Source organism: Glycine max, chromosome 4 (assembly GCF_000004515.6).
Source record: "Glycine max cultivar Williams 82 chromosome 4, Glycine_max_v4.0, whole genome shotgun sequence".
Classification (NCBI taxonomy): Eukaryota; Viridiplantae; Streptophyta; class Magnoliopsida; order Fabales; family Fabaceae; genus Glycine; species Glycine max.
Window position 1 is genome coordinate 47,319,951 of NC_016091.4, and position 27,607 is coordinate 47,347,557.

Genomic DNA, 27,607 nt, shown 5'->3' on the forward strand with positions numbered 1-27,607 from the left:
TCGTCGATCACTTTTGAAAGTAGAAATTGTGCGAATAAAGTACATAGCCAAGGTCAAACATAAAGAAGAGAAGATTTTTTAAACTGTTGCATTTTGTGTTTGATTCAGTGTAAAAAAAAATTACGCTGTTAATCTATACCAATTAAATCCGTAGATTTAAGAAAAATCGAGAACTATATTCAGCCAATAACAACACAACAAAATTCAATAACGAAATTCCATCACAAAATATAATATCTATAGCTATAAGATTTGTTTAGTTACACTTTTTTTTTTGTCTTATTCTATCTTTATAACCGCCTCCATAAATAACTATGATTCATGTTATCTAGTTTCCCAAGTAAAAGAGGAAAAGAAATTAAATCCACAAAAATGTGTTCCTCCATGATTTTTAAATGCGCTCTTATACGATTTTTTTACAAAAAACTTTACTCTTTTTATTCATTAACTAATGCTCTTGTGCATTTGTTAACAAGACTCTAACTATTTCTCTCCCGCTATTTTATCTTCATAACTACTTCCCCAGATTCCAAATATTATTTAACTTATATTTTCTCTCTTTATTTTATTTTAAATTTTTAAAATAAAGAGAGCCGTACCTTTTTTCCTCTTGTCAAAACCAACAGATCAATAACATACATTAATAAAAAAGTTCCATGAAGCAAAAAACAAACAATAAAAAAAAAATATACCAGAGGGTTATGGAGGGGAGATATATAGCGGCGGTTGCAACAAGAGTGACATAGTAGAGGGTTGGTGAGGAATGAGGAATGGCGACAACAACAAGGGGCAAAAAAGTACATTGAGGAAGATGGTACGTGTTGGGTGTTACATTGTTATTTTTCTAAGTCTAACACAATCACATTAAATATGGGAACTATTTTGAAATAGTTTCAGATTAGCGTCATCTGACGTCGACATTATGATAAAATATCTCTTTAATGTCAAACTATGTAGTTATAAACCCGTGGGCCAAGTGACATATATGTGTGTACGGTCGAACAGCAACATAATGAATTATTTGAAGCATAGGGAACTGTTGTAGTTATGTGATGTCGCATCGTAACTGTGAAATTCTGTTCTCTTGCTACGTTATATCGACATGCTTATGCATGCATAGCCTATCTATAGGGCTTGCGATGCATCTGCTACTTACAACTCACTAACCAACCTATATCACCAATCATGACATGCATACATTGTCTGTGGGCCTCTCATGCCTCATTATCATTATTTATTTTGTTGAAAAAAAATAAAATTGAACCCCCCATGGTATAGATATGCAAATACATGTAATGCTTAAGGATGGGTTTGGTTGCACATAAATAACTGAGAAAAGGAATGAAAGTGGGAGAAGAGCAAAGAATTTGACAAATGGGGGTACGTGGTTTGGTAGCATTGAGGTGTGTAGAAATTTTCGAAAAATTGTGTGAGACCCACTGGTTTTTTTTTTTTTTTAACTCTCTCATATATATGAGCATTTTAGAGAAGAAATTATAACTGTGCATTAGCTTTTACTGTCTTGCCATCAATGGATATACGTGCAGCGGAGGAATACATGCAGACCTTACTTTGGTACTATATTACTATTACTACATGCACGGAAATCTATTATGGAATAGGAAACTCAACATTTCCATTCTGCAAAAGAATATTACGAGACAAGTGTTAATCTAATAGAGACAAATTCGGGATATATATATGAATGAGGTGCAAGGAAATCTATTATGGAATAGGAAAAGTGTTGTAAATATCATGTTTTGAAAATAATAAAAGGTTAAAATAGTAATTTACTCCATGGATATATTTCTTTTCTATTATTTTATAACTTGTCAATTAATTTTAATTTTATTCTATTTTTATTTATTTTTCTTCAACCAAATCAGTATTACTACTGTTTATTAGACACTATTACTGTTAACTTTAACGGTAATATTTCCTAATTAAAGTTAATTGTATTGGCTAAGTAAATATCAATTAACTTTGACTAAATAAATTACTATTGCTGTTAAATTAATTAAATTGATGTTTAGTTAGCCAATAAAACACTTATTCAGCAAGCAACACAACATTTTCATTGTCCCTTATTTAACCCATGCTCGTGCTTAAAACACAAAACAAAAGCCATCCCCAAATGGTGTTTGGATTAAGAGTGAAGCAAAATATAATAAGACATTGAAAGTGGAAGCAAACACGATCCTTTAAATCTTTAATGGAATGGAATCCGAAAGGAGGAGAGTAATGCCTTCCCTGATCAACAAGCAAAGTAAAAAGGCTCACATAGATATTCATATTCTACATTTCTACTACTGGTAATAGTATTATAATTTCCTACTTCCAAGAAGGATGTTATATATTCCTCAGTCAATTACTTTTCGTTTTATTACTGCACAATTTCTTATATATATTATCCCATTTCCATATAATATTTTTTTTACTCTCTTTACTTTATACAAAACAAATAAAATCAATAAAAAATATTTAGAATAATCATTCTTAATTAATGATATCATTGACTTAAATTTTATTTTAAAATACTTATAAAATTAAATAATTTAAGTAATAGTTATATTTGATAATATTACTCATAATAGTAGAAATAAATTAATTAAAGGTAACAAAATACATCTTATTATTTATTATATAAATGACAAGAGAGAATATTGTTTTGTTCTAATTCAGCATGTTTTACTTATTATATATTTGCATTTGATTTTGTTGGACTAATATTTATTTGAGGAGTATGAGTGTGTCAACTCAATGGATTTAACTTAAAGATTAAACAAAAAAAAGAGGTTTAGATTCGTTCGTTAACTTAGTTCAATATAATTATGTATGGTCGTCGTACTTTCCTATTAATAAAAAAATAATGTAAGATTAAATCTTGAATAAAAATTGATCTAATTAAAAAGGATTAAATTCATATTTTACAAATGCGATAATGAATCTCATTGTCGATGAGAAAAACTTGTTAATAAATCATACATAAGTACTTTTATGAATATTTTTTATACATCTTGACTCTAATGAATCCAGACTCAATTCACTTATACCTAATCTAATATATGGTGAACCCCCTCTCCCTAATTTATAATTAAAATACTCAACTCAAATTCCATTGGTCTTAATTTTTTTTACGTTGGTTGAGCTTGGTCAATTTCTCAAATAAATTGTACCTTTTTTTTTATTGGTTCTCTCCTCTCAAGCTGACACATCTCTAATTTATTTAGGGTAGTGTTAAATGACTTAAGGAGCTTTCGTCCCACGCCCTAATATCTCTTAGGTGAATTTATAAAAATTAGTTTTTTTTTTCCAAACTAACCCGAACAGTTAAATTAGTAGAAGTGTCTTATCTCAAGCGATTAATCACTCAACTTAGAACCTTTTTCCTCATTTTCTTCACGATTCCCAATAAAAACAAAACAAAACAAAATTGTTCCAAGAAAAGGTTAAAAAGCAACAACAACACCCCATGACGCTTTGCCGTTAAATAAATCAAACAAGCAACATCAATGTTCCTCCCACAACACTACTCAAAACATGGACCCTCACCGCCGCCACCGCCACCGCCGCCGCACGTGGTGCTGCTCCTTTGCCGTCCCTCCCTCCAGCCCCGACAACCTTACTAACTCCTCCAAACCTCTCCCTCGCAACTCCGAGCCTCACTCCAAACCTGCATTCTCCCTCCCAAACTCCCCCAAATCCCGCATCCCAGTCAAGATCGACCCTCGCCGGATCCTTTCCCCGGGAAGAGTCTCCCCCATCGACTCCGATCCCGTCGCCGGAGAACCTCTTCCCTTTCCCCCTCCCTCGCCGGAGCCGCCGCGGCCGCCATCTCCGGCGGCGGCTACCGGCGAGAGGGACGTGAGGATGAGCCTGAGAGGAAAGAACGGCGGGTGCATGGTTCTGGAAGTGAACTCAGGAGTTCTCTGCGCGAATTCGGAAGTGTTCGCGGGGTTGATAGAGGATTACAAGAAAGGGTCTTCGAGTGGTAGCAACAAAATGTGTAGAATAGAGGTTCCGGAAGTTGACAACTTGGGAGTGTTCAGAGAAACCATTGAGCTCATGTTCGAGAACGATGATGGCGTCACCAAGAGGCTTCTTAACATTGGCGTTTTTCGATCCATTGACGTTTTGGAGGTTCGTTGGTTTCCACTTTACTTCTTTTTTTTTTCCTCTCAACCCTCCAATTAATTAGGAGAAAGCAACTCCTGACCAAGAATCAAACTCGGTATTACCGAATTGAACTTAACTTCCAGCACATTAACTACTTTACCTTTCTTATATAAAAAAATGAAATTTGTATTTTATTAAATTATGGGTCTGCGTTTTTGTGCCTTTAAATGACATGGCTATGGATTTTACTTTTTTTTGTTCTTATTTCAACCTTCAGTTATGTGGTTCTGATTGAGGGTTTTTATAATGCGCTTGAACAATTGTGATGGCTGAAAATTTCTGTCCGGGACAAAATTTAGATACTATATCTTAGATGTTTTTTTTCTTGTCTGTTTTTCTAATAGGAATTAGAGTTTTGCCTCGATAATTAACCTAATTAAGCTAAAGTTCAATTTTGACAGGAGAGTAACACAAAATGTGTCTAGATAATTGTTCCAAGATTTTTGGGTTTCATGCCTAGCTAGTCACTGCATTCATTTTATTTATATTGCCATGGAAAGTTTTCGGTCGGAGGGAATGGACTGTTTTCTTAGGAAAGGTTCCAAGAGTCGCATGTAATTAGAAGAAAATATTAAGATAAAATGTGCTTGCAAATGAATTTTCTGATAACTTTGGTATTGAAGCAACTTTTTTTGGTGCTGTGCCTGCAGATTGGTGCCACTTTAGTCTCTTACATGGTTGTTTGATTGCAATTCTAGGTTTCAGCAGGCATCATGTTCACTAAGGGTGTTTTGTCGTGTTTACAATACCTTGAAGCCATGCCTTGGACTGAAGAAGAAGAAGAAAAACTGAGAAGCCTATTCACAAGATTCGAGTTTGATGAAGCAACAACAAGAGACATCCTAGGAAGGCTTTACTTGCACGATTCAGTAGATTCTTCTTCCCAGCCAAATGTGGCGCGACAGCTAGTTTGGTCAATTACCACTTGTGTGGATGCCAATGCAAGAAATGAAATGAAGTCACTAGTGAAGGGTCTTCTTTGCAAAAGCTCAGTGTATGAGAAGAATCACCTTGACCTCAGCAAGGAGGATCTGTATTCTGTTTGCCACTTGTGTCTGGACTCATTGATAAGCCTCTTTGAGGAGGCATCTGACACTGAAAGGTTGGCAAAGAAAGATAAGAATAGGCCATTGATTGAACGTGTCGCAAGACAGGTTGATAACATCAACTGGTTGTTGGAAATCTTGCTTGATGGGCAAATAGCAGAGGACTTTGTGAACATATGGGCAGATCAACACCAACTTATTAAAATGCATGAAAATGCATCTCCTATGGTTAGATATGAACTAAGTCGTGTGTCAGCGATGCTTTTTGTTGCCATGGCTACCAGAAAATTGCAATGTCGGTCAGAAGCTCGATTGGGACTTCTTCAGGCATGGTTCAGGCCTATGTTGTTAGACTTTGGTTGGCTTCAGAGATGCAGAAGAGGGCTTGATATAAAGTTATTGCAAGAGGCTATGGGTCAAACACTTCTTACTCTACCTCTAAATCAACAATACATGCTCTTCATGGAATGGTTCAGGCACTTCTCAAGCCATGGAACTGAATGTCCAAATCTAAGCAAGGCATTCCAAATTTGGTGGCGCAGATCTTTCTTAAGAGGCTTTGAAACTGATGCCATTGAGTCAAGGTAAAATGTGCCACTATTTGTCCTTTCAAATGTTTGTGTAGTGTGCAAAAGTTGCAACTAGGTGAGGGATTCTGGACTATGTACACTGAATAACGTAGATAAACTCCACAGATTGTTGGTGATTATTTCATGCCTAAATGGTAGGAGGATTTTTCCTCTATTTGTTTTCTTGTTTATTGCTCGAGGCACCATGCTGTCCAATTTAGGTTAGGTTAATGAATTGAATGCATTATTGCAGTAATAAGTTGTCACTAAGTCATGACATAATATATATTCAAGTTATGCTTCATGGAATTCGATTGCCCGTATTGCTAGATTGATATTAAACCTTTTAGGGGTCGGATTAAGCTGATTATTTAGATCGAATTAATGACCGGGAATCAAATTAGAAAGATGGAAAAAGTGTGGAAAAACTAAGATTAAAATAAAATTTGAAATTAGAACTTTAACATTGAAACGATAATTACTTCTACATGTTTGGATAATGTTTATACCCAAGGATAATGTTTGGATAAAACAGATAATTTTAAGTGTAGTTCTTTTAAGACTTTAATGGTAAAGGAAGAAAAGAGAATGGAAGATGTGTCTGAGTACAACAACTTAATTAAGCATTCGTTGAGTGTTTATCATGCAAGCATAACATTTACTTTACATTTAAAAAACAAGTAATTTTAAAACACTAGCATTTTCATAATCATAATAACAATGTTAAAAAATATATACTGGCACCTGATTTTTTTTTTAATTACACAGGATCCCATGCCTTTTTTAACATTCACAACAACCTCCCTTGTAAGAATATAAAATGTAATATTAAGGATATCTTTGCAAATTACAAGCAAAGACTTCTTAATTTCGACCAAAACTATATGCTTACGTGATTCTTTTCGCTCGTAACTTAAAAGTGAATAATTATTATTAAATTATATAAAAGCAGAGTGGGTAAGGCTTTTGTTTTAATTTTATCGGCAAGTAGAGTAAGGGTTTGATATTACATTTTCTAAAAAGCTTTTAAAATAAAAAATAATAAAGTGAAAACGTGATATTTTAATGTTACCGGTAAAAATTAATAAATACCGTAAATCGAACAAGTATTTTAGTTATATCTTAGTTACGAATTTTGAAGTCAAATCAATCTGGGGCTAAATGCAGACATTTCTTATATTCGTATATTTCGTCTAGGGATGAATGCATTTGATGTTAGCAAAGGATAAAAACAACAGAAAATAGAATAATGTATAAATAAATTGTTTGGTTGAGGAAACCTGTTAATCAGTTCTTCGAACAATACGTAAAGCACCAAATTATAAAGGCTACTTCCGAGAATAGGTATTATCCTATAGCATGGTTTGAGAAATCCTTATTACGAAGAGTTATTTAAATAATAATAAAAAATAAAGAATATCGTATTTAATATATATAATTTCATTTAAATAAAAACACTTTTCTTCTAATCAAAATAAAGGACAACCAATTTTCTTCTGATCAAAACATTTTTTCTAAGGCAATCAAAGACTGGGTTTGCACATTTTTTTCCACCCCTCCCCCTATTGTTAAGGGAAATGATTTTCCACACCTTTTTCATCTTCCCATCACAACTTATGTCTTTTTTATGAAATTCCTATTATATCTTTTCCCTTGCACCCCTCACATTCTCCACTCCACACCACACTCACCCCGACCTCCTCAAACATCTCTCTTCCATTACATCAAGACTTATTCCGACAAAAAAAAATTATTTATAAAAATAACAAAATAAGGTGGGGAGTAAACAGGGACACACCTCGAGCCTCATGTCAATTTGCTTTGATTATGCTAATGGGGCTCCAATGTCCTTTTAGGTTTTGAGTAATAGTGTTTTAATTTGGACTTGGCCCCCTTCTTTCCTTTTACCCAAAACGTAGAACAATAAGAAAAAAATCAATTTGAATTTTCAAATCAGTCAATCCCCCTCCCCAACAAAAATCTCCCTAACTAATACCATTTTCACATTGCACTACAGATTAATGAATCTTCTGGCAAAAAATGCAATCAACGTAGATTTGGGAACAACTTCCAGCATAATTAGATTTTAATCAAACATAACACAATCAAAGAACATCACTAGATTTTAATCAACATTCTTGTCAGTTGATATGATGCGAAGTAACTGGTGCCATGATGGTTTTTAAATGAAGAACAGGAAGAGAATCCTTTGTTTATTCTAATCAAGGTTAGGTACTTGGGGCTATAGTTCAATCAATTTGCTGTGATACTTCCCTCAATTTTTTAGCCTTACTTATCTTGGCTACCACTTCCATGTTTATTCAGCCAGAGCTGCGGTGTCTCTAGGTCAAGCAACTCCAAGAAGTCATGGTCACAAGACCCGAATATATCAACAGTATAAAGCATTTCGCTTGTAGTATATTCATTTTTCTGGCCACAGGAAAAACTGCCTTCACCCAATCCAACCAAGCTGTTAAGGTCTCCTAACTCCTCAAAAATAGCATTTGGATCTGAACACAGTGCACCATCGGCATTGTTTGCCTGATCAGGATCATCAATGTTCTGTCATCCCATAATCACAGAATTAGCATAAATAGGAGAGAGAAGATAAAGCAAGCATGGAACAGATTTCTTGTATATATTACAAGGTTAAAATCTAACGAAAAGATCTTGGAATAAGTTTACAAATAGATAAAATTGAAATAAAATATATATACTCCAACATCATGATTAGTAGCTTCAGCTGTTAAACAACCAGCAACTCCTTGGGGTTTTCTTGCACTTGGAAGAAGTAGAAAAGGGAATAGTGATAACTGGGGCCCTCCCTTCGCCACCTCCATGAAGATGGTCTACAGGGTTCATAACTACCCTTATTACAGAGGATGCTTACCTAGCTATTCCTTCCACTTTATAAAGGATAGTCAAACATGCTTATATGCCTCACAGGAAGCTACAATGAGCTAAATAAAATTGGTCAAAATGTAATATAAACTAAAGCCCCACCCTCCATGAAGAAACAAAGCAGGGAAGATTGCAATATTGTCAGCTTCTCATTTCTTTGAAAACTAGCCACTGGTTTGCGAGTCTTCTGAGAGGGAGAGGGGAAGGGAAGATCCTCAAATGTCAACTAGTGCAATGTCAACAACAATAGAATGTAGCATTCCCTAAATCCTTTATGCTTAAACTCAGACTTGTATTGAACAAAATACAACACTAATGATGTGTTTGGAAAAGGGGAAATATTAGGGAAATTGAGAGGGAGAGGAAATAGAGGGGATGTATGAAATTGAAGTTGTTTCATGAGGAGGGAGAGGAAGAGGGGAAACAAACTCACATATATATCCTTCATTGATTACATCAAAAACTGAAAAATCAATTTTTGTACTCTTATATATCAGATAATCAATTGTATAGTTTTATAATCAATTTTTGCATCTTGATGACTGGGAAATCAATTTCCATTGGTGATAATCAATTTTCTTAGTAGGAATTTTGATTATGTGAGTTTGTGTTGAGTGTTAGTGTTAAGGGGTAATATAGTTTTAATTTCATTTCTCTCTTCTCTTTCCATAGTAAAACAAACAAGTCAAGAAATTCCAATATTATTTCTTCTCAATTTCACTTCTATTTCTTTCAAACTAAACAACCCAAAAATCCACACTATTTCTTCTTTATTTCCCTCTTCCCCATTGCACTCTTTCCTATTTCCATCCGCCGTATTTCTTTCCTTTCTAAAGCAACATGTGAGTTGGTAAATAAAAGACAAAGGAAGTCAGAACAGGATGTTGTACACACAATAATTTCAAAGATATCTACTAAGAACAAGGTTATGAGGAGCTAAAAACAAAAACAAAAAGGAAAAAGAAAACAGTTGACACTTTTGACAGATAAAATCAGATGCTACCAAAATTGGGGAGCATCTGACAACATCCATAAAAATAGAAACAATCATGCCAAGATTTTCTCACAATAAATGCATAAATACAAATAACAAAAATAGATTGCACACCTCAATTCTGTTGTTTTCTTTCACAGCCAATGTGTCATCATCTTCAAAGAAACAATCAAGCAAAGATAGAATGTCATTGTCAACTTGATTATTTGGAGCTGAAGGATGTGCTGAGCAAGAGGTCATCAATTCTGGTACACAAGATACAGAGCCAACTTGATTGCTTGGTGCTGAAGGATGGTCTGAGAATGAGGGCATCAATTCTGATGCAGATGACACAGAGCCAACTTGACAGTTTGGTGCTGAAGGATGTGCCGAGCAAGATGGCATGAATTCTGAAACACGTGAAACAGAGCCAACTTGACTGTTTGGTGCTGAAGGATGTGCCGAGCAAGAGGGCATGAATTCTGAAACACATGAAACAGAGCCAACTTGATTGTTTGATGGCAAATGATGTGGTTCCGAGCAAGAGGGAATCAATTCTGATACACATGATACAGTGCCAACTGGATTGCTAGGTGCTGAAGGATGTGTCGAGCAAGATGGCATCAATTCTGATACACATGATACAGAGGTCAATCCAGCACATCCACTTGTAGAGGGATGGATGTAATTAGCAACTGAAATATGGCTTTCACTAGGTTGTATAGGAACAGGTGCACAAACAGCAGCAACAGGGGCAGATTGTACAGAATCAATTTCCTCATCTGTTTCCCACTCTTTCTCCTCATATGGTTTACCATATTGTGCACCATTCCTAGGACCAGGACCCTCCTTTTGGTACACCCTACAAATCACATAGGAGTCCTACAATACATATAACAAACCAGTAGAACAATTAAATAAATTTACAAGAAGAATTCACTGGCAGAACAACCACAAAACTAGAGAGTAGAGAATATAAAAAAAGTCAACAAACCAAACTCGGAAAGCAGGAAGGGATGCTATATTAGACAAATGCACAGTAACAAGATAACAAACAAAGCTTGTCATTCCATACCATATAAATTAAGCACATGCAAAGTATATCAACGGCCATAAATCAGCTAAAAGGATAAAGTTTAACATGAAAAGACACAATTCTACCATGCATTTATGCATATCCAACAATAGTATCTCTGCATCTCTTCTACTGTAATGTAATAGAGGAAGATAATAGCAACAACTATATTAACATCCTCACAGTCACAAACCCTACAACACTCACATATACTTCCACAAAGTTGCTTGCCTGCAAAATGCCTTTCTAGTGAAACAGAGGGCAATGAAGTAGCAACTATACTAGAAATCCAGTCACAAACACTACAAAACTCACACTTGCTTGTTCAGTCAAAGTTGTTTACCTGCAATACGCCTTCATCAGCCAGCACCTTGTCATCAAGTCTAAATTCATGCATAACCCAATCAGTTCGATCTCCCTTAGGGGCTCTACCAGTGTGAAAAACCAGTGTTTTTATCATCCCCACAACTCTATTATTGTGTTCAATTGCTCTATCCTTCCCAGTAGTCTTCCAATACCCAGCCTCCGTGGCCCGATTCAACCTCCCACCAGTCGAATACTTCTTTCCCCGAGGGCAAAAGAAGTACCAATTCAAATCCCCATTCTTGAGCAAAGACATATCTGCAACACAAACAACAAACGAAACCTCATTAAAACACACACACAAAAAAAAACAAAAAAAAAAACAGTAGAGTACTCCATGAAACGAGTGCAAATGCAAACCTGGGAGGTCCCACGGAGCAAACTTGTACAAGTCAAGTTCAGCAATTATTTCGGAAGGGAATTTCTTACCCCGAACCTTCCTCTTCAGAAAATACTCAATCAGCTCAACGTCAGTGGGTTGAAACCGAAACCCTGGCATTTTTGGTTTGGCCATCCAGATAATAAAAAAAAAATAAAAATGAAAATGAAAAACCGAAATATGAAGTGCTTCAGAATGTAGCAGCCAGAAAGATTCGAAGAGAAAGAAGACTCGTCGGCAGCGAGAGAAGAAGAAACGGGTTTTTTTTTTCTAAGGAAAAAAAATGGAAGAAATAGATAACCCTAATTGGGGGGGGGTAGGGTCAAGTCCAGTGGCGGAAGAAGAAGTTCCAAGAACGCCAAAGCCTGCCCCGGTTCATGAAGGGAAAACGAAGGCACGCGATGGATGACGATCTCTTTCTCAGAAGAAAAGTCATCGGCACAGTGAAACCCTAACACATATCGAATTCAGTTCATCTCAGAAATCATTCAGAAAAACAGAAAAAAGGGGTTAGGGTTCACAGTGATTATTAGGTCATTCTTACCGGGGAAGGTGGAAGAAGGAAGCGCGAGACGCCGCAATCAGATTTCAAGCTTTGGCGATTTTGGACTAGCGGACTCTGACCTATTCAGGGGAGGTTCTTATTTATATCTATATATATATCGAGTTTTATTATATTTTAAATTAAACTATAAAATTACTAAATTGTTTCTTGGGTGAGGGGTTTCTTTGTTCAATCTTCCTGTGAACGACATAGGAAGTAGGAACTACGAAGAGCCACGCGCCAGAGTGAATTTCATTTCTCAAGCTATTCTATTATTATTCTCAAAAATATGGTTAACACAAAAAGGAATATCATTAGCCCATTAACATATTTTTATTTTTATTTTAGAATATGTTTTTTATTATTAAATAAAATTTACATGAAGTAAGTTTTAATATAAGGAAAAAGAGTACTTAATCCCCCTAAATTTTATCCTTTTTTACACAAAGTTTAATTTTATTCTAATTAATCTTTAAATTTTATTATGTTTGTAAATAGATACAATGGTCTTTAATTTTCCTTGCAATTGATCATTAAATTCTAATGTTTTTGCATTGAACTTTAATTTCATTCTAATTAATCCTTAAATTCTACCTTTTTTACAAATAATTCTTTGTATTAAATTAGAGTTAAATTATTTATCTTAAATTTCAATAATTCATTTTTTACATATTAAAACATACGGATTTAGAAAATAAATAAAATAAAAACAATAAAAAAAAGTCTTCAAATAACTCATTAATTTTTTCTTCTTTTGTTACAATTCATTTTTTTCAAATTAAAATATATGAATTTAGAAAAAACAATGTAAAACGATTAAAAAAGTCTTTATATGACTTTTTTTATTTCTAAATCCTGTTATGTTTTAATGTTTGGAAAAGTTGTTTATAAAAATAAAACTAGTAATCGAGTCAATGAGGCAGTGAAAATGATAAAAAAAATAAAAAATAATAACTTGCATGATTTAAAGCTAATACACAAAGTACTAGCAAAACACTCGAGGAGCCTTGAAAGATAGCTTCATCCCATTTATAACCTTATGAAGCTTGCAAACTAGAGATTTGTCAAGTACTTCAAAACCATGGGATTAGATCATGTAGAGCTCTTTATTAGAAGTTCATTAAGGAAGCCATTATTAATATTAAGCTGTTGAATAGCACAACAAAGGAAGGATTTTTTTTCTTCTAGAAATTTTGAGTTGCTTTGCACCCATAAACACCTTTTTAAAAAACCTTTGTCAAGTCTGTTAAATTGAAGTTGAGGGATATTAAGGAAAACATAGGTTATGATTAAAACGGACTCATAAAAAAAGGATTTGAAACAAATTTGTAGGGAACGAGGAGGACTGTTTTGGAGAACTTTAAGAAGTTGGAGAGTTTAATCATAGAGACATAGAGACATTGACAAGATATTAGAGACATTGAGGACCTTGAAAAATCAAGAGATTTAAATGGACTTCATCATCTAATATATCTATCTCTCCCTTAAGATTCTTATTATATTTATATTAATTAATTAATGTTTACTTGACAATATTAGGCTAAAACGTTTCTATTTAGTTTAGGTGGATTTCAAAGGCCAACATATGTCATAATTAACATAAAGAATTTGTTTTTTTAAGTTATAATAATATTACAAATGTTGAACAAATATAATTCCTCCAAAAATAGCATGCTTTGTAAAATCAAGAGTTGTAAAGACATTATTATGATTAAGGAAAAGTAAAAACTGGCTCCAGACACCATGCCACCAAAACTTTATGATAGATATGAAGGTGAACAAATTTCACCGTGAAAAGTAAACAGGATCGATTACACATGATACAATCAAACATTTTCAAAGAATTTTAATAACAATTTTCCAGTTTAAGCATGGAAGAATCAACTTTGGGAAGACAGACACCATAGATCAGCTGAGATCAGAAAAAATAACAGAGCAGTTTGCCAATTCTGGAGGTCTGCCCATGATAACAGATATCCAAGAAGGTACCATGTCAGTATATGCTCAGCAGTGCATCGCAACCCCAAGACTTTGATGAATCAAACAGTTTATACAATACTCATATTCACAGCCAACATGAATCTGGTCCGTACTCCCGCTAAAATCACTGTACAATTTGCACTAACTCAGCATTTGGGAGGCTAATGCAATTTCTCCAGGTAGCAGAGCTCCATTCACAAGAAACAGGGATGGAAAAATCAAAAAGACTCGGCTCAAGTAAATTTAGCCTCAGACTGTTGAAGTACTTTTGCGAGTCAGAATCTTCCTCACACTACTCCAGGAGAATAGACAATGCACACTGCCACCTTTTAATTCTTACTTCTCACAAAAACTCCAAAGCCATAACACACAGTGAACCAACCATCTTCAAATGACTTGTAAAGGCAAAATACTAATTGATGAACAATCACCGTGCAAGCTTAGTCAAAAGGGAACAAGCAAACGATCACCATTGACAAACTATTTCACAATATCCCATTCAAAACCCTCTGGTAATAATCATACTGCCGTGTCCGCCATGCATCCAGGCTACTGCTAATGAGGGAAAGCACCAAAGATACACATTGCTGCCAAGAAAGAAAAAAATGTAGCAAACAGGCAAAAAAAATTACAGTTAAGAGAGTAACTAATATTAGTATTGAAACCTCTTCTGTTAAATTGAGATGGAAGCGCTTTCTAAGGTTCTGTATTGTCCGTGGACCACCTTTGAAGCAGGGGAATCCAGAGTCCTGATACCAACATTAGAATATTAGCTGAGAATATCTAGCATGAATGGGAAAGTATTTCCTGATTTTCTCCTCGCATGCCCATCCACATGCATAATAACAATAAGAGACCCACAAATGTACACGCACAATTGAGTCTCAAGAATACCAAAGGTCAGTTAAAATAGGTGAAACTCCGGATCATGTTATAAGATGAGGCTACAATCAAGCATCTAAAAAGGCAGGGAAAAATGGAAACCTCAAACCTCTATTTCTCTAACCTCTAATCAAACAAATGTAGGGCCCGTTGTCTAAGCTGCAAAAAAAAGCGATCTGTGATCCAACTTTTGGAGCCACTGTTTAGAAATAGCTATTTTTAACTTCAAAGAAAAATACTAAAACAACTATGTTTTAGGCTTTTGCCTTTTTTATTAAAAAATACTTATATAATATTATAATGTTTTAAACATCTATTTAATTAAAAATAACTTTACTTTTTTTATTAAAAAAAAGCACAATACAACGGGTCCATAGAGTAACCTTTTGCACAAAATGATTAATTAAAAATAGGTTGCTCTTTCCTTCCAGAGGACACTACATTTCCGAGGACACAGCAAACTATTTTCAGACATGCTCTAGAGAAAATCGCAACCTCATCAATTTTGTATACACTGCCTGTTATCTAAAACAACTATGGTTATTCAATGGGCTAACAGTCATGCTGGATATCACGGATCCACCATTTACTGAGAATTGCTTGTTTTGATTGTCATCCTCTATCACAAATTTCTACATCTTCTATTGATATTAATTGTTTATTAATTGGTTCTAGGCATAATATATCATTAGAGATTGTCTTAACTATCTTAAAATGAAAACAGGCTCGTCACAGTCTCCCACCAATTTCAAAATCAACAAACAAAATGCTTCACAAGATTTAAAAAGCTACAAGTTTTAAAGGAATTTGCTATGTGAGCATTCCACTGATTGGAAATACAATACACTATGCATATAAAGATTAAAGAAGGAAAAGACATAAACATCCATCATGAAATAGGTAAGTTGGACTGGTCACTGAACATTAAACAGCTAGCAATGGTGTCCAATAACTAAAAATGGAGGTGGCATAGGAAAGTTAGGCCACAACACAGCCTGATGTTCTCTTATGAGAAATTGGAAATAATCACAACCAAACAATGAACAGAGGCAGGGTACATAATGGACGACTGTGGGCCACAGTAGGGAGCTAATATTTGCATTACCTGCAACATCTCAACAAGAAGAATAATACGCTCAGCATGTTTACGGCAAGTAAGGAAGCCTTGAATGCATAAAACCTGGATTACAGGAGATGAAAGATGAGACAGAGCACCAGACAAATTTAGAGCCAAGAAAAGCAAAAACCATACATATATATATATATATATATGACTTTTATCAGGTGAGAGATGAGGGCGTGAGGAGTAAATCTTGACCATACAATTAAAATGGATGGTTAAGATTAGATTTAAATAAAATAATCTTAACAATCCATAGGCCACACGAGTATATTACCTTGAAATAATCAAAGAACTCGCTTGGAATGCCCTCAGCATCCGAATCCATGACCTGGCACGATCACATTATTTCCGTTATTGTATTGAGAAAAGCTAGTAGATGTCTAAATGATCAACTGGATACTCAAAAATGGTACCGATAAACTATCTCAATTTTACCTCAAGAAGCTCTCGGGTTAATTTGAAAGGTGCACTTTCAAAATTAACACCACCAGGTGAATTAGAAAGCATGAAGCCAAAATCAATATGTATAATATGGCCTTCTTCATCCATTAAGAGGTTCCCATTATGCCTATCCTTCACCTGGATTAAATAAAAACAGAAAAAAGAGAAGTGGGTAGAAAACCTTCATTCCCTCAATAACAATAAACAGTAAAATAATATGATTTGAATTGCAATTTAAGCAACTAATGCACCAGTTATAGAAAATGCATGCATGTGCACAGTGAGATGTTTCACACCTGCAGAAGGTAGCAAACCAGGGAATATCCGGCCATACTTTCAACGAAGTTCCTCTGAAACAAAATCATGTAAACAAATCATCAAATTGTATCAAATGATATTATCTTCTCTATTTTTAACATAAAATAAAGGTATTCTTCACCATATAACAAGTTTATTAAATGATGAAAGGAAAACATTCAAAAGAAAAAGGGGAGTGGGGGGATAACCCTTTAAATTCAAAACCTGCAAGAAATCACACTAGATTATGCCAGAAATAAAGGAAGTGGAGATGGGGTAGAAGAAGTAGCAAATCACAGTACATTGCATTTTGCTAGTGAATGTACTGAAAGAAAACTTACTATAGTACATCCCAGACAGGAGTACCTAGGAGAAGGAGAAAAAACGAATACAATTGGTTAATAACATAAATGTGATTTTGTTTTGGGATGCTTGCCATGTGTCATAAATATGGGATTTCAGAGATTATGCCAGATTTCGGTAGAAACCTTTTTAGAACAAAGATGTACATATGTTAAACTATGCATTTATGCAATGTTAGTACTTTGGAATCTTTTTATGTGGCCAGGTTTTCTAGGTTGAATTATAATTTGGTATTTAGACTATGTATTGGTAATGGGTCATGAGGTGGGTTGGGATCTTGTCACAAAGAAGGACAAGAAATCCTCCTCAAATAAAGTGATAGGAAAATAAACAACCATTATAAACATATTTCTATTCAGCTATTTTCTTTATGTCAATGTTTTACATTACCTGGGCAAGTTTAAAACTCGGAGAATTTTCTTGGTATTTGGCAATGAAAAATTCACGTAAACTTGAGATGTTGGGATATCGACTCTTGATAGAATGTACAGAAGCCTACAAATCATACACATTTAATAGTTAGTAACGACAAAGAATGTAGATTTTTAATAAATTTGAAACATGTAACCATGGAATCACCGTATCTGGAATTGTTTCAATAAGAGCAGTGTAAGAAGAAGTACATAACACTTCATATGGGCGCAGCCAGAGAGGTAGGCCAGCTTCTTGGAAAATATCTGGCATCAAAATGTAATGATAGTAAGCAACATGACAAGAAACACAGAGAAGAGTCTGCTGCATCCTACTAGGGTAATCTCATCTGGTATCAGAATATAGTAAAACAAGATTCAATCATGCCCCATCAATAAATCTTAGGTGCATCCTATCTGTTCACTAGATAATTACATTCTTGCTTTTACATACTTTCACTTCAATTCACAACTACTGCATTGAAAACTATAACCAAGCAGATTCAACGTGTCATCTCAATGTTCACATTCAAGATGGAACTTAAACAGAGATAACAAAAACATACATTTGTTCTGAGACGAATAGGATCTTTCATGATTTGTGTTGGCCTGATTTCCCGTTTAAAAAACAGTGAAATGGAAAGCGAATGAAAATTCAGAAGTAAAACATGCTCGGCTGCTTTACAAAAAAGGCTTGCTTTGGATCCAGAAAGGCAAGTGAATAGAAAGGAAATGAAAGAATAGCTCAAAATGCATTTTATTGTTTAGACATTTTCACATTCCCCTTTATCTTCCCTACATCCCAAGGTCCATTCACAACTCATGCCATGCTCATAGCGAATGCAGAAGGCATAACCAATGAAATACCAGGTTATCAGAACTCAGAAGAACATACACATGTGAACCCATTTTTAACCTAAAAATATCACACTTCTGTCATCCAGTTCATACTCAATATATGAATGCATAAGCAAATTATAAACCAACATTTATTAAAAAAGGAATTTAATCTAAAAAAGGCACCCTGGTGCTATAAAGCAATCACTATGCAGGGTCCAGGGAAACATAAGAAACATCTTCTATGACCGTAATCATAAATAGATATTATTGTTATGGAAAACAAAATTATTTGCACCACTATGAACAACATTGGAACAAGAATTGTTAAGCTCTGAATATGAGGGGGCAAAGGAAAAGTCTGAAAGAGACCACCTACCATAGAAGTGTGAAATAAGTTGAACTGCCAGATGCTCCTGCCTACAATCATCCCCACTCTTTACAATAACCTATGTCAAAGGGGAAATTGTGCTATCATGCTCAAAAGATTTGTGATCTTAAAGCATGCATCCTCAAACAGAATAAACAAATAACTCATCTAGAACAAAAACTGATTATAATTTATGCTTTACAAAACCATAATGATATATAAATACATGAATATGATAGCGCAGCTTTCAACAAATTAGAAAAAAACAAGGTCTTGTTTGCTAAATATATACTCTCATTTCTGACTCTATTATGTGAATTCTGTCATAATATGAGTAAAACAGATGTCACAATCTATAACAAAACACAAAGACTGAAGGAAATATTTCATTGATGACAATATATAGAAAACATTTTCAAGGTTAGCCCATTGTCCTAACAAGAGTCTTCAGTGTCAAACTGAGTTCTTTGTAGTGAAACCATGCAGTATGTGGTGCAGTAGATCATTTGTCAGTCCATATAAGTAAATAATCAATTAATCAAGCACCTTATCACCAAATTGGTAAACTAAATTTAAACAAAGGATGGATTTGGCATGATAAAGTGCATAACTATTTGCTTATTGAGGTTAATAAATAGTTTATCACACTGAATACTGCATGATTCTACTGCAGAGGAGCAGAACTCTAAACCCAAAACACAATGTTTCCAATAAATTGTGTTGTACTTTCTGACAGTAGCACAGCCATAGAATATTCTTTCAGATTATTCTTTCATTGATAATGCTAAATCAAATTTTACAAACCATTTATTTGGTCTAGGATCACAAGTATCCTCCATAGGAAGCTATCAAGTTCAAGCTGAGAACATTCACAGCATGGTGGGGGTTAGCTCTCCAAGCAAAGATTATTCCGTACACAAGACTCAAACCTAATAATTTGCTCAAGGGAAATCAAGAATTTTAGGGAAAAAAAGGTTTCAATATTTTAAAAATTACATTGACTGCAATATTTTTCAGAGAAGGATTTATAAAAATATGATTAACAGTACAAAATCCTCAACCAATGTTAGCAAATGTGAATCACAAAAAATGGCAAAAAAGCCAATAATCCACTATATCATCTAGTGTATAGCGTCACAGACAAATTGCAGAAGTCACAAAGCAGTTGAAATACATCATATATATCTATTATATGTATAAAAAATTAAGTTGTACGCCAATAAAAATTGGCATAATGTTAACTCAAAAGTTCAATTAGCTGGAGACTTGCCAAAGATGACAAGAGGATGCAGGACACATGCCACAACCACAACACCATTAGCAGCCACAATTGCAATCGCAGATCTGAGCAATTCTGCAATGCAATAGCACCACTGTAGTGGCTTTTTAACAACACTGTCCTCAACCTTGCTAGAAATGATAATCCGTACATAATTACAATGCAAAACATTATTTTCTGACTTGGATATATAGTGCCAATAAAAAATTAGTGTGTGTGTGTGTGTATTCCATTTTTATTTTATTAAATTTAGATCTTCATGACATTCCAAAATAATGACATATAAAGCAAATTCTTGGATTGATAAATATACTTACAGATCGCAAGTCCCAACCAGGTAAATTCCCATGGATAGAAGCCTTACGTATCCTCTCTTTCTTCACCTCCCAAAGTTCACCAGACAAGGCATCACTAGCTTTGGGGATAATTCCATTAGCCTGTTTGGAGGAATCATGTCATGTATAAACTTCATATTTCTAAGGCTAAACAAAACTGTAGTTGCATCAATATTGTCTTACCCTTGGTGGTGCATCTGATGAATCTTGACCAGCACCTTTCAAAGGGAGTCCAAGGGGTGCTTCTCCCTTTGCTGCCGCAGCCTAGCATATCTAATATGTTAGCAAAAAGTAAATAGTAATATGAACCGGGAAATCCCAAATAAAGACATGAACAATCAATTTCTCAAAAGATATATGCTTATAATCTTGTTCTCTCTTGTTTGGTAATATTGGTGAAAATTATATTATATCTTAGATTATTACTATTATAAAGAAAAATGTTTTTTAAATAAGCAATAATTTGGAGATTAAGATTAAAAGCTAACAGATTATTTTCTAACTAACTTTGCTTTTCCATTTTATCAAACAATTGATTAATTTAAATACATACAAATAACTACGCGTCCTTTTTTTTAATTTTACAATAAAAAAACATTATTTTAGACAATCCAAACAAAATAGATTATTTAAAACTACTTCTCACCAACATATTTAAACATATAACTTATTTCATATGATTGATCATTGAAATAATCTCTAAACACACTACAAGTCATGGTGATCTTTCAATGAACAGTATGACTATACATAACCCATACAATTGGATAATACCAATAACCCGGGTCCTGCATGTGAGCATAGTTTAATGTTTCAAGTTCTTGATTATACTATCATGTAATAGGATAGTAGCATCGATATCACTAAACGACACACAGGCTCACCTTTACTTCCTCTATAGCCACTGTACTTGGAACACGACGATGTTCCTTCCGCCGTCTTGGTGCTTGATCCTCAATATCTTCCATTCTAACCCCAGGATCAGCTTTCAACACTACCCGCACCCACTCCATATTACTGTCATGTCCTGACCTTGCCACTTCTTGTATACCATCTCTGTAGGTTGAAGCAGGATATCGATAGCCACCACATAGATCTGCTTCAGTTCTCTCTGGGCGACCATGTAATTGTGCTTCCACAGAAAGATTTACACTAACAAATTTGACTTTTGTGTCAGACGCATGGGTCATTGCCTGGTCGATAGCCTCAGCAGTTAATCTGGACATTCTATCATTGCTATTGCGATATGCTTCTTGTGCTGTCCATAAGGGATATGCCCAGGGAGGTGGTTTTTGCAAGAAAGCATCTCCATTTGCCAAAGGAATTCCACCTTTTGAAAGTTTCTGAGAACTAGATGTCTCCTTGGAATGGCTATAACAAATGTTTTGCAGGAAGGGCAATATATCAGAAATATGGTTTGCATTTTACTAAGTGCACTATTTTCTACAACGCATGAGGATTATTATCCAAGTAATACCTTGGCATTTCACATCTCAATACTTCAACACAAATCAGGTAGGGTGCCTTCTCCCTAGAATTCAAGAGAACAGCTTCATCTTCAGGTATATGAAGCACACAGTACATGCCCTTTCCCAACGGAAAACAAACTCCTAGGAATATAGAAAAAACAACATTCATATACAAGCATGAGGATAAATGAAAGCAGCAAGCAAACTAGCAAAGGGAATGCAGTGAACAAAATTGATGCACCAAAAAGTGCATATTTTTAGGTAACGTTTGGATATCTAATGGTGAGTGATTGAGTGGAACGGAATATGGTAAGTTAGATATTTTGTCATTTTGCATATGATAATTAGGTTCAAAGATGGCATTTCATACTTAGTAATTACCTTTTGTCCAAGTTTTCATTAGTTATTGTATTTGTTTGCTTGCTTTAATTTTTACTTTCTAGTTATTTTGTTAGTATTTTCTTTATCATAACTTAGACCATTAATGCTTTGAATTTAATACTTGCTATTGGGGTTCAAGAAAGCTAATTATCAAAGAAAAGGGAGGAAGCAAGATCCAATGCCATAAGCCTGGCAATGAAGACTTGATGTCATAGCATATTGAATTTGAATTTAAAGCCTGGGTTACTCTTTAAATATTCAATGCCAAGGTGTTGTAATTGCAATGCCACGGCACAGGAAACTGGGCACAAAATTTCTCTCTAGAGACACCTAGTCTGAGGCTGAGGAAATAAATTTCAATGCCATGCAAAGGGTCTTTTAAGCCTCCCAAGGGATCTTTACAGCCTCCAAGGCTGAGGAACAAAATGGAACAAAGTTACCATTCCATTGTTAGGATATTTTCATTGTGAAACAGAAAATGCTTTCACTCTATATCCCACTATCCCCCAAATTGGAGGGAAAGAAAAATAGAATGCATTACATCATGTTCTGCTCCATGCCATCCTATTTTATAAAATTCTAACAATGGAACTTAGTACCGTTCCATTCCATTTCACTCCTTTCCACCAATCCAAAGTCCAAACATAGCAAGTAAAAACTATAAGAGACAACTATTTCCAGTACATAACAGAAAAATGTATATCACTGGTTCCTCTAAGAAATGGGCTCCTAATAAACACCAAAATGGTAGCTTTCATACATTAACTACTCCAAGAGAGATGATAGATGTATGGAAATTTTCACCATTTTCTTCACCACATAAAAAGAAAAACACTGCCTATCTGCTTGATTTATCATAGTGATATTTGAAGCAAGGAAGAAAATTAAACATGTAACCTCTTTGATCCTTCACCTTGAAAGGAGGTATTACTGCCTCAAAAAAATTTCAGACAACTCTCTCGCAATAACATGTAATTGTTTAGATGAAACACATGACAAAATAGTGGAATCCATTGAGTCCAATTAACATCACTAAGATACTACCATTAAGAGTTAAGGAGTACCTCCAGTATTCTGAGACTCTGTTAAATGTATATTGATCTCTGCAAGCGACTTGAAACGCAGGAATAACAAAGAATGTTTGTGTCAGAAGCAATAGAATGAAACAGATTATAAACTATATATTATAAATACATACATATTTCCATCTCTAACCATGTCAATTAGATAAAGAAAGCAACAAAGAAAAATGTAAGGAAATAACCTCATGCAGGGCATGTTTGCGATCTTCAACTGGAAATACATCCACTAACCCAAATGATGTATCGCATAATGTGAGCACAAAATCCAAAGACTCATGGTAAGCTCCTTTCCGGAACTGTGATGGATTAATTGGAAGTGGGGGCTTTGTTCCCGTTTTCTGATGTCGCTGCTTTGGTGATATATGGGAAATTGCCATGAACATAATTAATATTAAAGCCAGCAAAAATATGAAGAATATGAAAACAGAGTTCAGGATGCATTAATACTAATATCACCCTTCTAAGTTCTAACTCTAACCGACAACTACAATCATCTCTCATGCATCAATCATGTGCATAATATGTCATTTATTCATGATCATAATATGACTGTTATTAATAAGAGTGCGCAGGTAGCCAATAATTTGGTTGTTAAAAATGTAACCACTGTTGAAATCTAGATGGATACTTTAAAATGGATTTGTATCATGTCATAGTGGCATTAAGCCATTTATATAGTTGGAAAAAAAAATTTGGTGTGCCTTAACATATATTGTATTCACGAATTTCAGGTTTACATTCAACCAATACACAAATAAACTAAATGCTAATTGTTAATAAATACTCAACTTACCTCTTTCTGCTTTTTCGATCCCAATAGCTCTGAATCTTCAATTGATCGGTCACGGTCTCTAAATAATTTGCGGAAAAAATTCTCTGTACCTGGACTACTTTCAAACAACCCACCGTTGTTTTCATTGGCTGAACTACTTTTACCATCTTCAGGGTGAACACGAAAAATTCTTTTAAACAAAGAAAAATCAGAAGGCTCTTCTTCCTCAACATTGGTTGTACCATCATCAATTTTGTCATTTGTATCTTTCTTGTCGTCAAACTTATCCTTAAAGAATTTCCGGAAAAACCCTTCTTTTTCATCCTCTTCAGCAGGCTTTGCACATTTCTCTTCAGAATTTGCTATATCTCCTTCATCATTCCCATCCTTCTTATCCTCAAACTTCTCTCTGAAAAGCTTTCGAAAAAAACCCTCTTTTTCTTCATCCTCCATTGTCTTAGTGTTTGTTTTATCATCAGAATCATTCTTGCTATCACGAAACAATCTCTTAAAAAATCCCTCTGAACTTGAGGCCAAATCCTCATCCTCAGCTTTACTGTCTCTCAAGAGCCTCCTAAAGAAACCATCCTTTTCAGATTCTAGATCATCCCCTCTACCATCCCTCAAGAGCCTTTTTAAGATATTGTCCTTTTCAGAATCTTCGTCATATTTCTCAGATGACTTACGGAAGAGAAAAGCATCACGAATCTTCTGACCGAACTCATCATCACCTTTGCTATCTCTTAAAAGCCTCTTCAAAAAACCATCCTTTTCAGAGTCATCATCATCTTTTGCCACCGACTTCCTAAAAAGCAAAGCATCTCTAACCTTTGGACCCGGCATAAATTTCTTAAATAACTTGTTTTCCTCAGGAGACTGCGGACTACCATCCTCCTGCAAATTGTTTCCTGAAGAAGGTGAGAAAGACAAAGACCTGTGAGGAGGCGGTGAAGATGTTAGAGACAACAATCGCTGTTTCGATGACAAAATCTTATTCAAAACTTGGTTCTTGCCCCCAGGACTTGCAGGTGTACTTTGAGGCCATATCAAGGGTTGCCACTCACCCATCAAGGTGGCTGCAATCTGGCACTTCTCCTGAACCCTACTAATCCCTTCATTATCATCAGAGTCCTCAAGTTCCGCCAACAAGAACCATTGCACCTTCAAAGCAATCTTAAGCGACTTGGAGCAAATGTCTATGACAAACTTATCCAAAGATGGGCTCGGTTTGTGTATCATCATGTAACACACTTGGAACAAATAACTCTCAATCCCCTGCAAGGGAAGTGTGTACATTCTATTACAGAGATAATCACGCACCCCGGCGTGATCATGCTTGTACAAGTAGCTAACAGCAATCCACTCACAGAAGAACGATGAGTCAAAGAACCTGATGAGCCACCCATTTTCACTGGACTCACTTGTCAAATTGGACTTGGAAGCAATTTCCCTGGGTTCGTCAACCTCTCCACGACTCAATCCTAAAAGCCTCACCATTCTCAACCTACCATAATCATTCCCCCCCAAGGGGAAAACACCCTGATTTCAATTAGATCACCAGCTACAGCATACTTAAACCCTACAAATCCCTAAAACCTTCCCGGAAAACCATATTCCTCACACAAATCAAAATCTCCACCCTCATCGGGGGTCTGCAGCAAATTCCGAGAAACCCTTGCATCAATCAGGAAAACGACACAGCACACAATCCAAGCCTTTTCGTGATAAAAGTTAATCAATGCACCGAAAATTGAAACTGTAGCAGGTACAATCGGGGAATTTCCCCCCTAAAATCGCAACGAATCTTCAATTGGAGGAAATGAAGGTATTTAAGTTGCGTGAAATGTGAATCTGGCGCTAACTGCACGAGTGCGTGGAATTGAATCGCATGCCACAATGAATCTCCACGCGCTGTTCTTAACGACGGCGTTTTGGTCGTGGCGATTACGGTGGCAATGATGCGGTGGTGGTGGTTGTCGTCGTTTCTTTCTTTGATACGGAGAGAACGACAAAGGAGAGGTACGAATTATTAATTAAAAAGAATAAAAATAAAAAATCTTAAAAAAGGGGGGAAAATGCTAAATTGCGCTTAACTGTAACATGCACACTCCTTATTCCTAAGGTCGTGGGGCACTAAATTGTTTCCCTCCATTCCCAATTGAAGTGAAGCTTACGAAAATGAGGGGGCTCTTTGTTCATATGTTGAGTGTGAAAGTATTTATTCCTCGATAATAATAATAAAAAAAGTGTGAAAGTATTTTTTTGGTGCTTAAGGTTGAAAGTGTTTAAATATAGTATATTTTATTAAACTTTAAACTACTTTAAAATAGTTTTATGATTTAATATAATAAATATTTTTAAAAAATCTATTTTTATTACATATTATATATATTATGTAACTGTGAATACAAATTATTAAAAAATAAACGCACTTAATTATTTATTATTGATGAATGACAAATAGAACTAACAAATTTGTATCGTATCAATGGGTTGAAGATCTTATTGACTCAAGAGAATGAATCAAACTCATGTACTTAGTGTGTGAAAAATGATATTTTTACAGAATTCTGACTATATGATGGTCCATTTTCTTGAGTGAATAACATTTTCTGGACAAGGTGTTGGATTTTTTTCTCTGGGGGATGGAATTTTGAAAAGTAGTATTCTGAATTACCTGCTAATGTTTGTAACATCATTAGAACTATCATCTTGGTTATGAGATGGGAGCCTCCTTTGATAAATGAATACAAGTTGAATTGTCATGGTTCCCTTTGCTAATGGTAGTCTTGCGACTTGTGGGGGCATTTGCTCTATTATGTTTGTTGAACTGTGGGCTATTGCTATCTCTCTTACACAAAAAAAATGTACCTACCAATTTAAGTAATCATATCAAGTGCTTACCATTTGTAGTGACAAGACACATTTTTTTATAACTTGGTTTTTTATGTTAGTGATGATGCAATCATTGAATAGAAATTAAAAAATAATAATTAATTCAAAATTTGGGCTTCAATTGCTTAAGTGTATTGAGAAGGTTAGCTAAATTTCTTTTAATATAAAAGAGAAATCAAATTACTTTAAAACTGACTTTAAAATAGTTATTCTTTATTTTTATAATTTATTTTTTAAAATCTAATAGCTAATTATTATAATCGTTAGATATAAAAAATATGACGAGGATAAATAGTAATTTTATTGGAATAACTTGATCTTTCTTCTTTAAGACATGTTTTTTTTATCTTTCATTCTTTTAATTTAAAATTAATGTGGGGACATTTTAGAATATTTGGCTTGAATAATACTAATCTCAATAATTTATAATTAAATGATAATAAAAATACCTTTGAATTGTTAATATATTATAATTAAACAATAACAATAACGACAACACAATAATAACAAACAAACATTTGTTTATACATACTTATTACTTAACATATATTGAATAAATTTTTATCTCCATAAAAAATAGATATTGCCTTCAAAAATATTTTATTAAAATAAATGTAGAAAGTTATAAGAGATAAAAAAAATTAAATAAATTGAAGTTTTTATAA

General features: G+C 34.5%; 3 protein-coding genes across 10 annotated transcripts; 1 reads left to right on the forward strand and 2 right to left on the reverse strand.

The window, feature by feature from the left end:
- The first annotated feature begins 3,420 nt into the window (after positions 1-3,420).
- On the forward strand, positions 3,421-5,966 carry LOC100777771 (BTB/POZ domain-containing protein At2g13690). The gene is made up of 2 exons (XM_003522441.5): positions 3,421-4,140; positions 4,875-5,966. Exons 1-2 carry the CDS (start codon positions 3,541-3,543, stop codon positions 5,808-5,810), a joined length of 1,536 nt encoding a protein of 511 aa, XP_003522489.1. The 5' UTR covers positions 3,421-3,540; the 3' UTR covers positions 5,811-5,966.
- A 1,922-nt stretch (positions 5,967-7,888) lies between these two features.
- Positions 7,889-12,269, reverse strand: LOC100781170 (NAC domain-containing protein 82). 2 transcript variants are annotated; one of them, XM_003523180.5, is made up of 5 exons: positions 12,027-12,269; positions 11,464-11,933; positions 11,084-11,361; positions 9,801-10,547; positions 7,889-8,353 (listed from the first exon to the last, which is right to left on the reverse strand). In XM_003523180.5, the coding sequence occupies exons 2-5, from the start codon at positions 11,615-11,617 to the stop codon at positions 8,081-8,083; spliced, it is 1,452 nt and encodes a 483-aa protein (XP_003523228.1). In that variant the 5' UTR covers positions 11,618-11,933; positions 12,027-12,269; the 3' UTR covers positions 7,889-8,080. The 2 variants fall into 2 exon arrangements, with proteins under 2 accessions (XP_003523228.1, XP_040870900.1); XM_041014966.1 differs by having other exon boundaries at positions 11,084-11,933; positions 12,027-12,187.
- Positions 12,270-13,770: 1,501 nt separating this feature from the next.
- LOC100781715 (phosphatidylinositol 4-kinase beta 1) lies at positions 13,771-26,215 on the reverse strand. 7 transcript variants are annotated; one of them, XR_005891181.1, is made up of 17 exons: positions 24,069-26,215; positions 23,458-23,625; positions 23,258-23,306; positions 21,821-21,953; positions 21,228-21,714; positions 20,527-20,607; positions 20,326-20,445; positions 18,739-18,808; positions 17,692-17,789; positions 17,503-17,607; positions 16,749-16,802; positions 16,447-16,590; positions 16,286-16,339; positions 15,994-16,068; positions 15,013-15,042; positions 14,672-14,755; positions 14,559-14,593 (listed from the first exon to the last, which is right to left on the reverse strand). XR_005891181.1 is itself a non-coding variant. In XM_006578727.4 (16 exons), the coding sequence occupies exons 1-16, from the start codon at positions 25,542-25,544 to the stop codon at positions 14,492-14,494; spliced, it is 3,297 nt and encodes a 1,098-aa protein (XP_006578790.1). In that variant the 5' UTR covers positions 25,545-26,213; the 3' UTR covers positions 13,771-14,491. The 7 variants fall into 7 exon arrangements, 5 of the variants coding, with proteins under 5 accessions (XP_006578790.1, XP_040870877.1, XP_040870875.1 ...); XR_005891180.1 differs by having other exon boundaries at positions 15,013-15,047; XM_006578727.4 differs by lacking the exon at positions 15,013-15,042 and having other exon boundaries at positions 13,771-14,593; positions 23,458-23,622; positions 24,069-26,213.
- Between the last annotated feature and the right edge of the window lie 1,392 nt (positions 26,216-27,607).

What these genes read in the sequence shown, in the direction of transcription:
- LOC100781715 (XM_041014941.1), bottom strand. Translation starts at nt 25,544, where the DNA reads ATGGTGAGGCTTTTAGGATTGAGTCGTGGAGAGGTTGACGAACCCAGG. An exon ending in GATCGAAAAAGCAGAAAGAG is followed by an intron (nt 23,626 to 24,068) that starts GTAAGTTGAGTA and finishes ATATCACCAAAG; the next exon opens with CAGCGACATCAGAAAACGGG. An exon ending in AGTTCTTTGATTATTTCAAG is followed by an intron (nt 16,069 to 16,285) that starts GTAATATACTCG and finishes CCTGTAATCCAG; the next exon opens with GTTTTATGCATTCAAGGCTT.
- LOC100781170 (XM_041014966.1), bottom strand. Translation starts at nt 11,617, where the DNA reads ATGGCCAAACCAAAAATGCCAGGGTTTCGGTTTCAACCCACTGACGTT. An exon ending in CTGATGAAGGCGTATTGCAG is followed by an intron (nt 10,548 to 11,083) that starts GTAAACAACTTT and finishes TATGTATTGTAG; the next exon opens with GACTCCTATGTGATTTGTAG. An exon ending in AAGAAAACAACAGAATTGAG is followed by an intron (nt 8,354 to 9,800) that starts GTGTGCAATCTA and finishes ATGGGATGACAG; the next exon opens with AACATTGATGATCCTGATCA.
- LOC100777771 (XM_003522441.5), top strand. Translation starts at nt 3,541, where the DNA reads ATGGACCCTCACCGCCGCCACCGCCACCGCCGCCGCACGTGGTGCTGC. An exon ending in GATCCATTGACGTTTTGGAG is followed by an intron (nt 4,141 to 4,874) that starts GTTCGTTGGTTT and finishes TTGCAATTCTAG; the next exon opens with GTTTCAGCAGGCATCATGTT.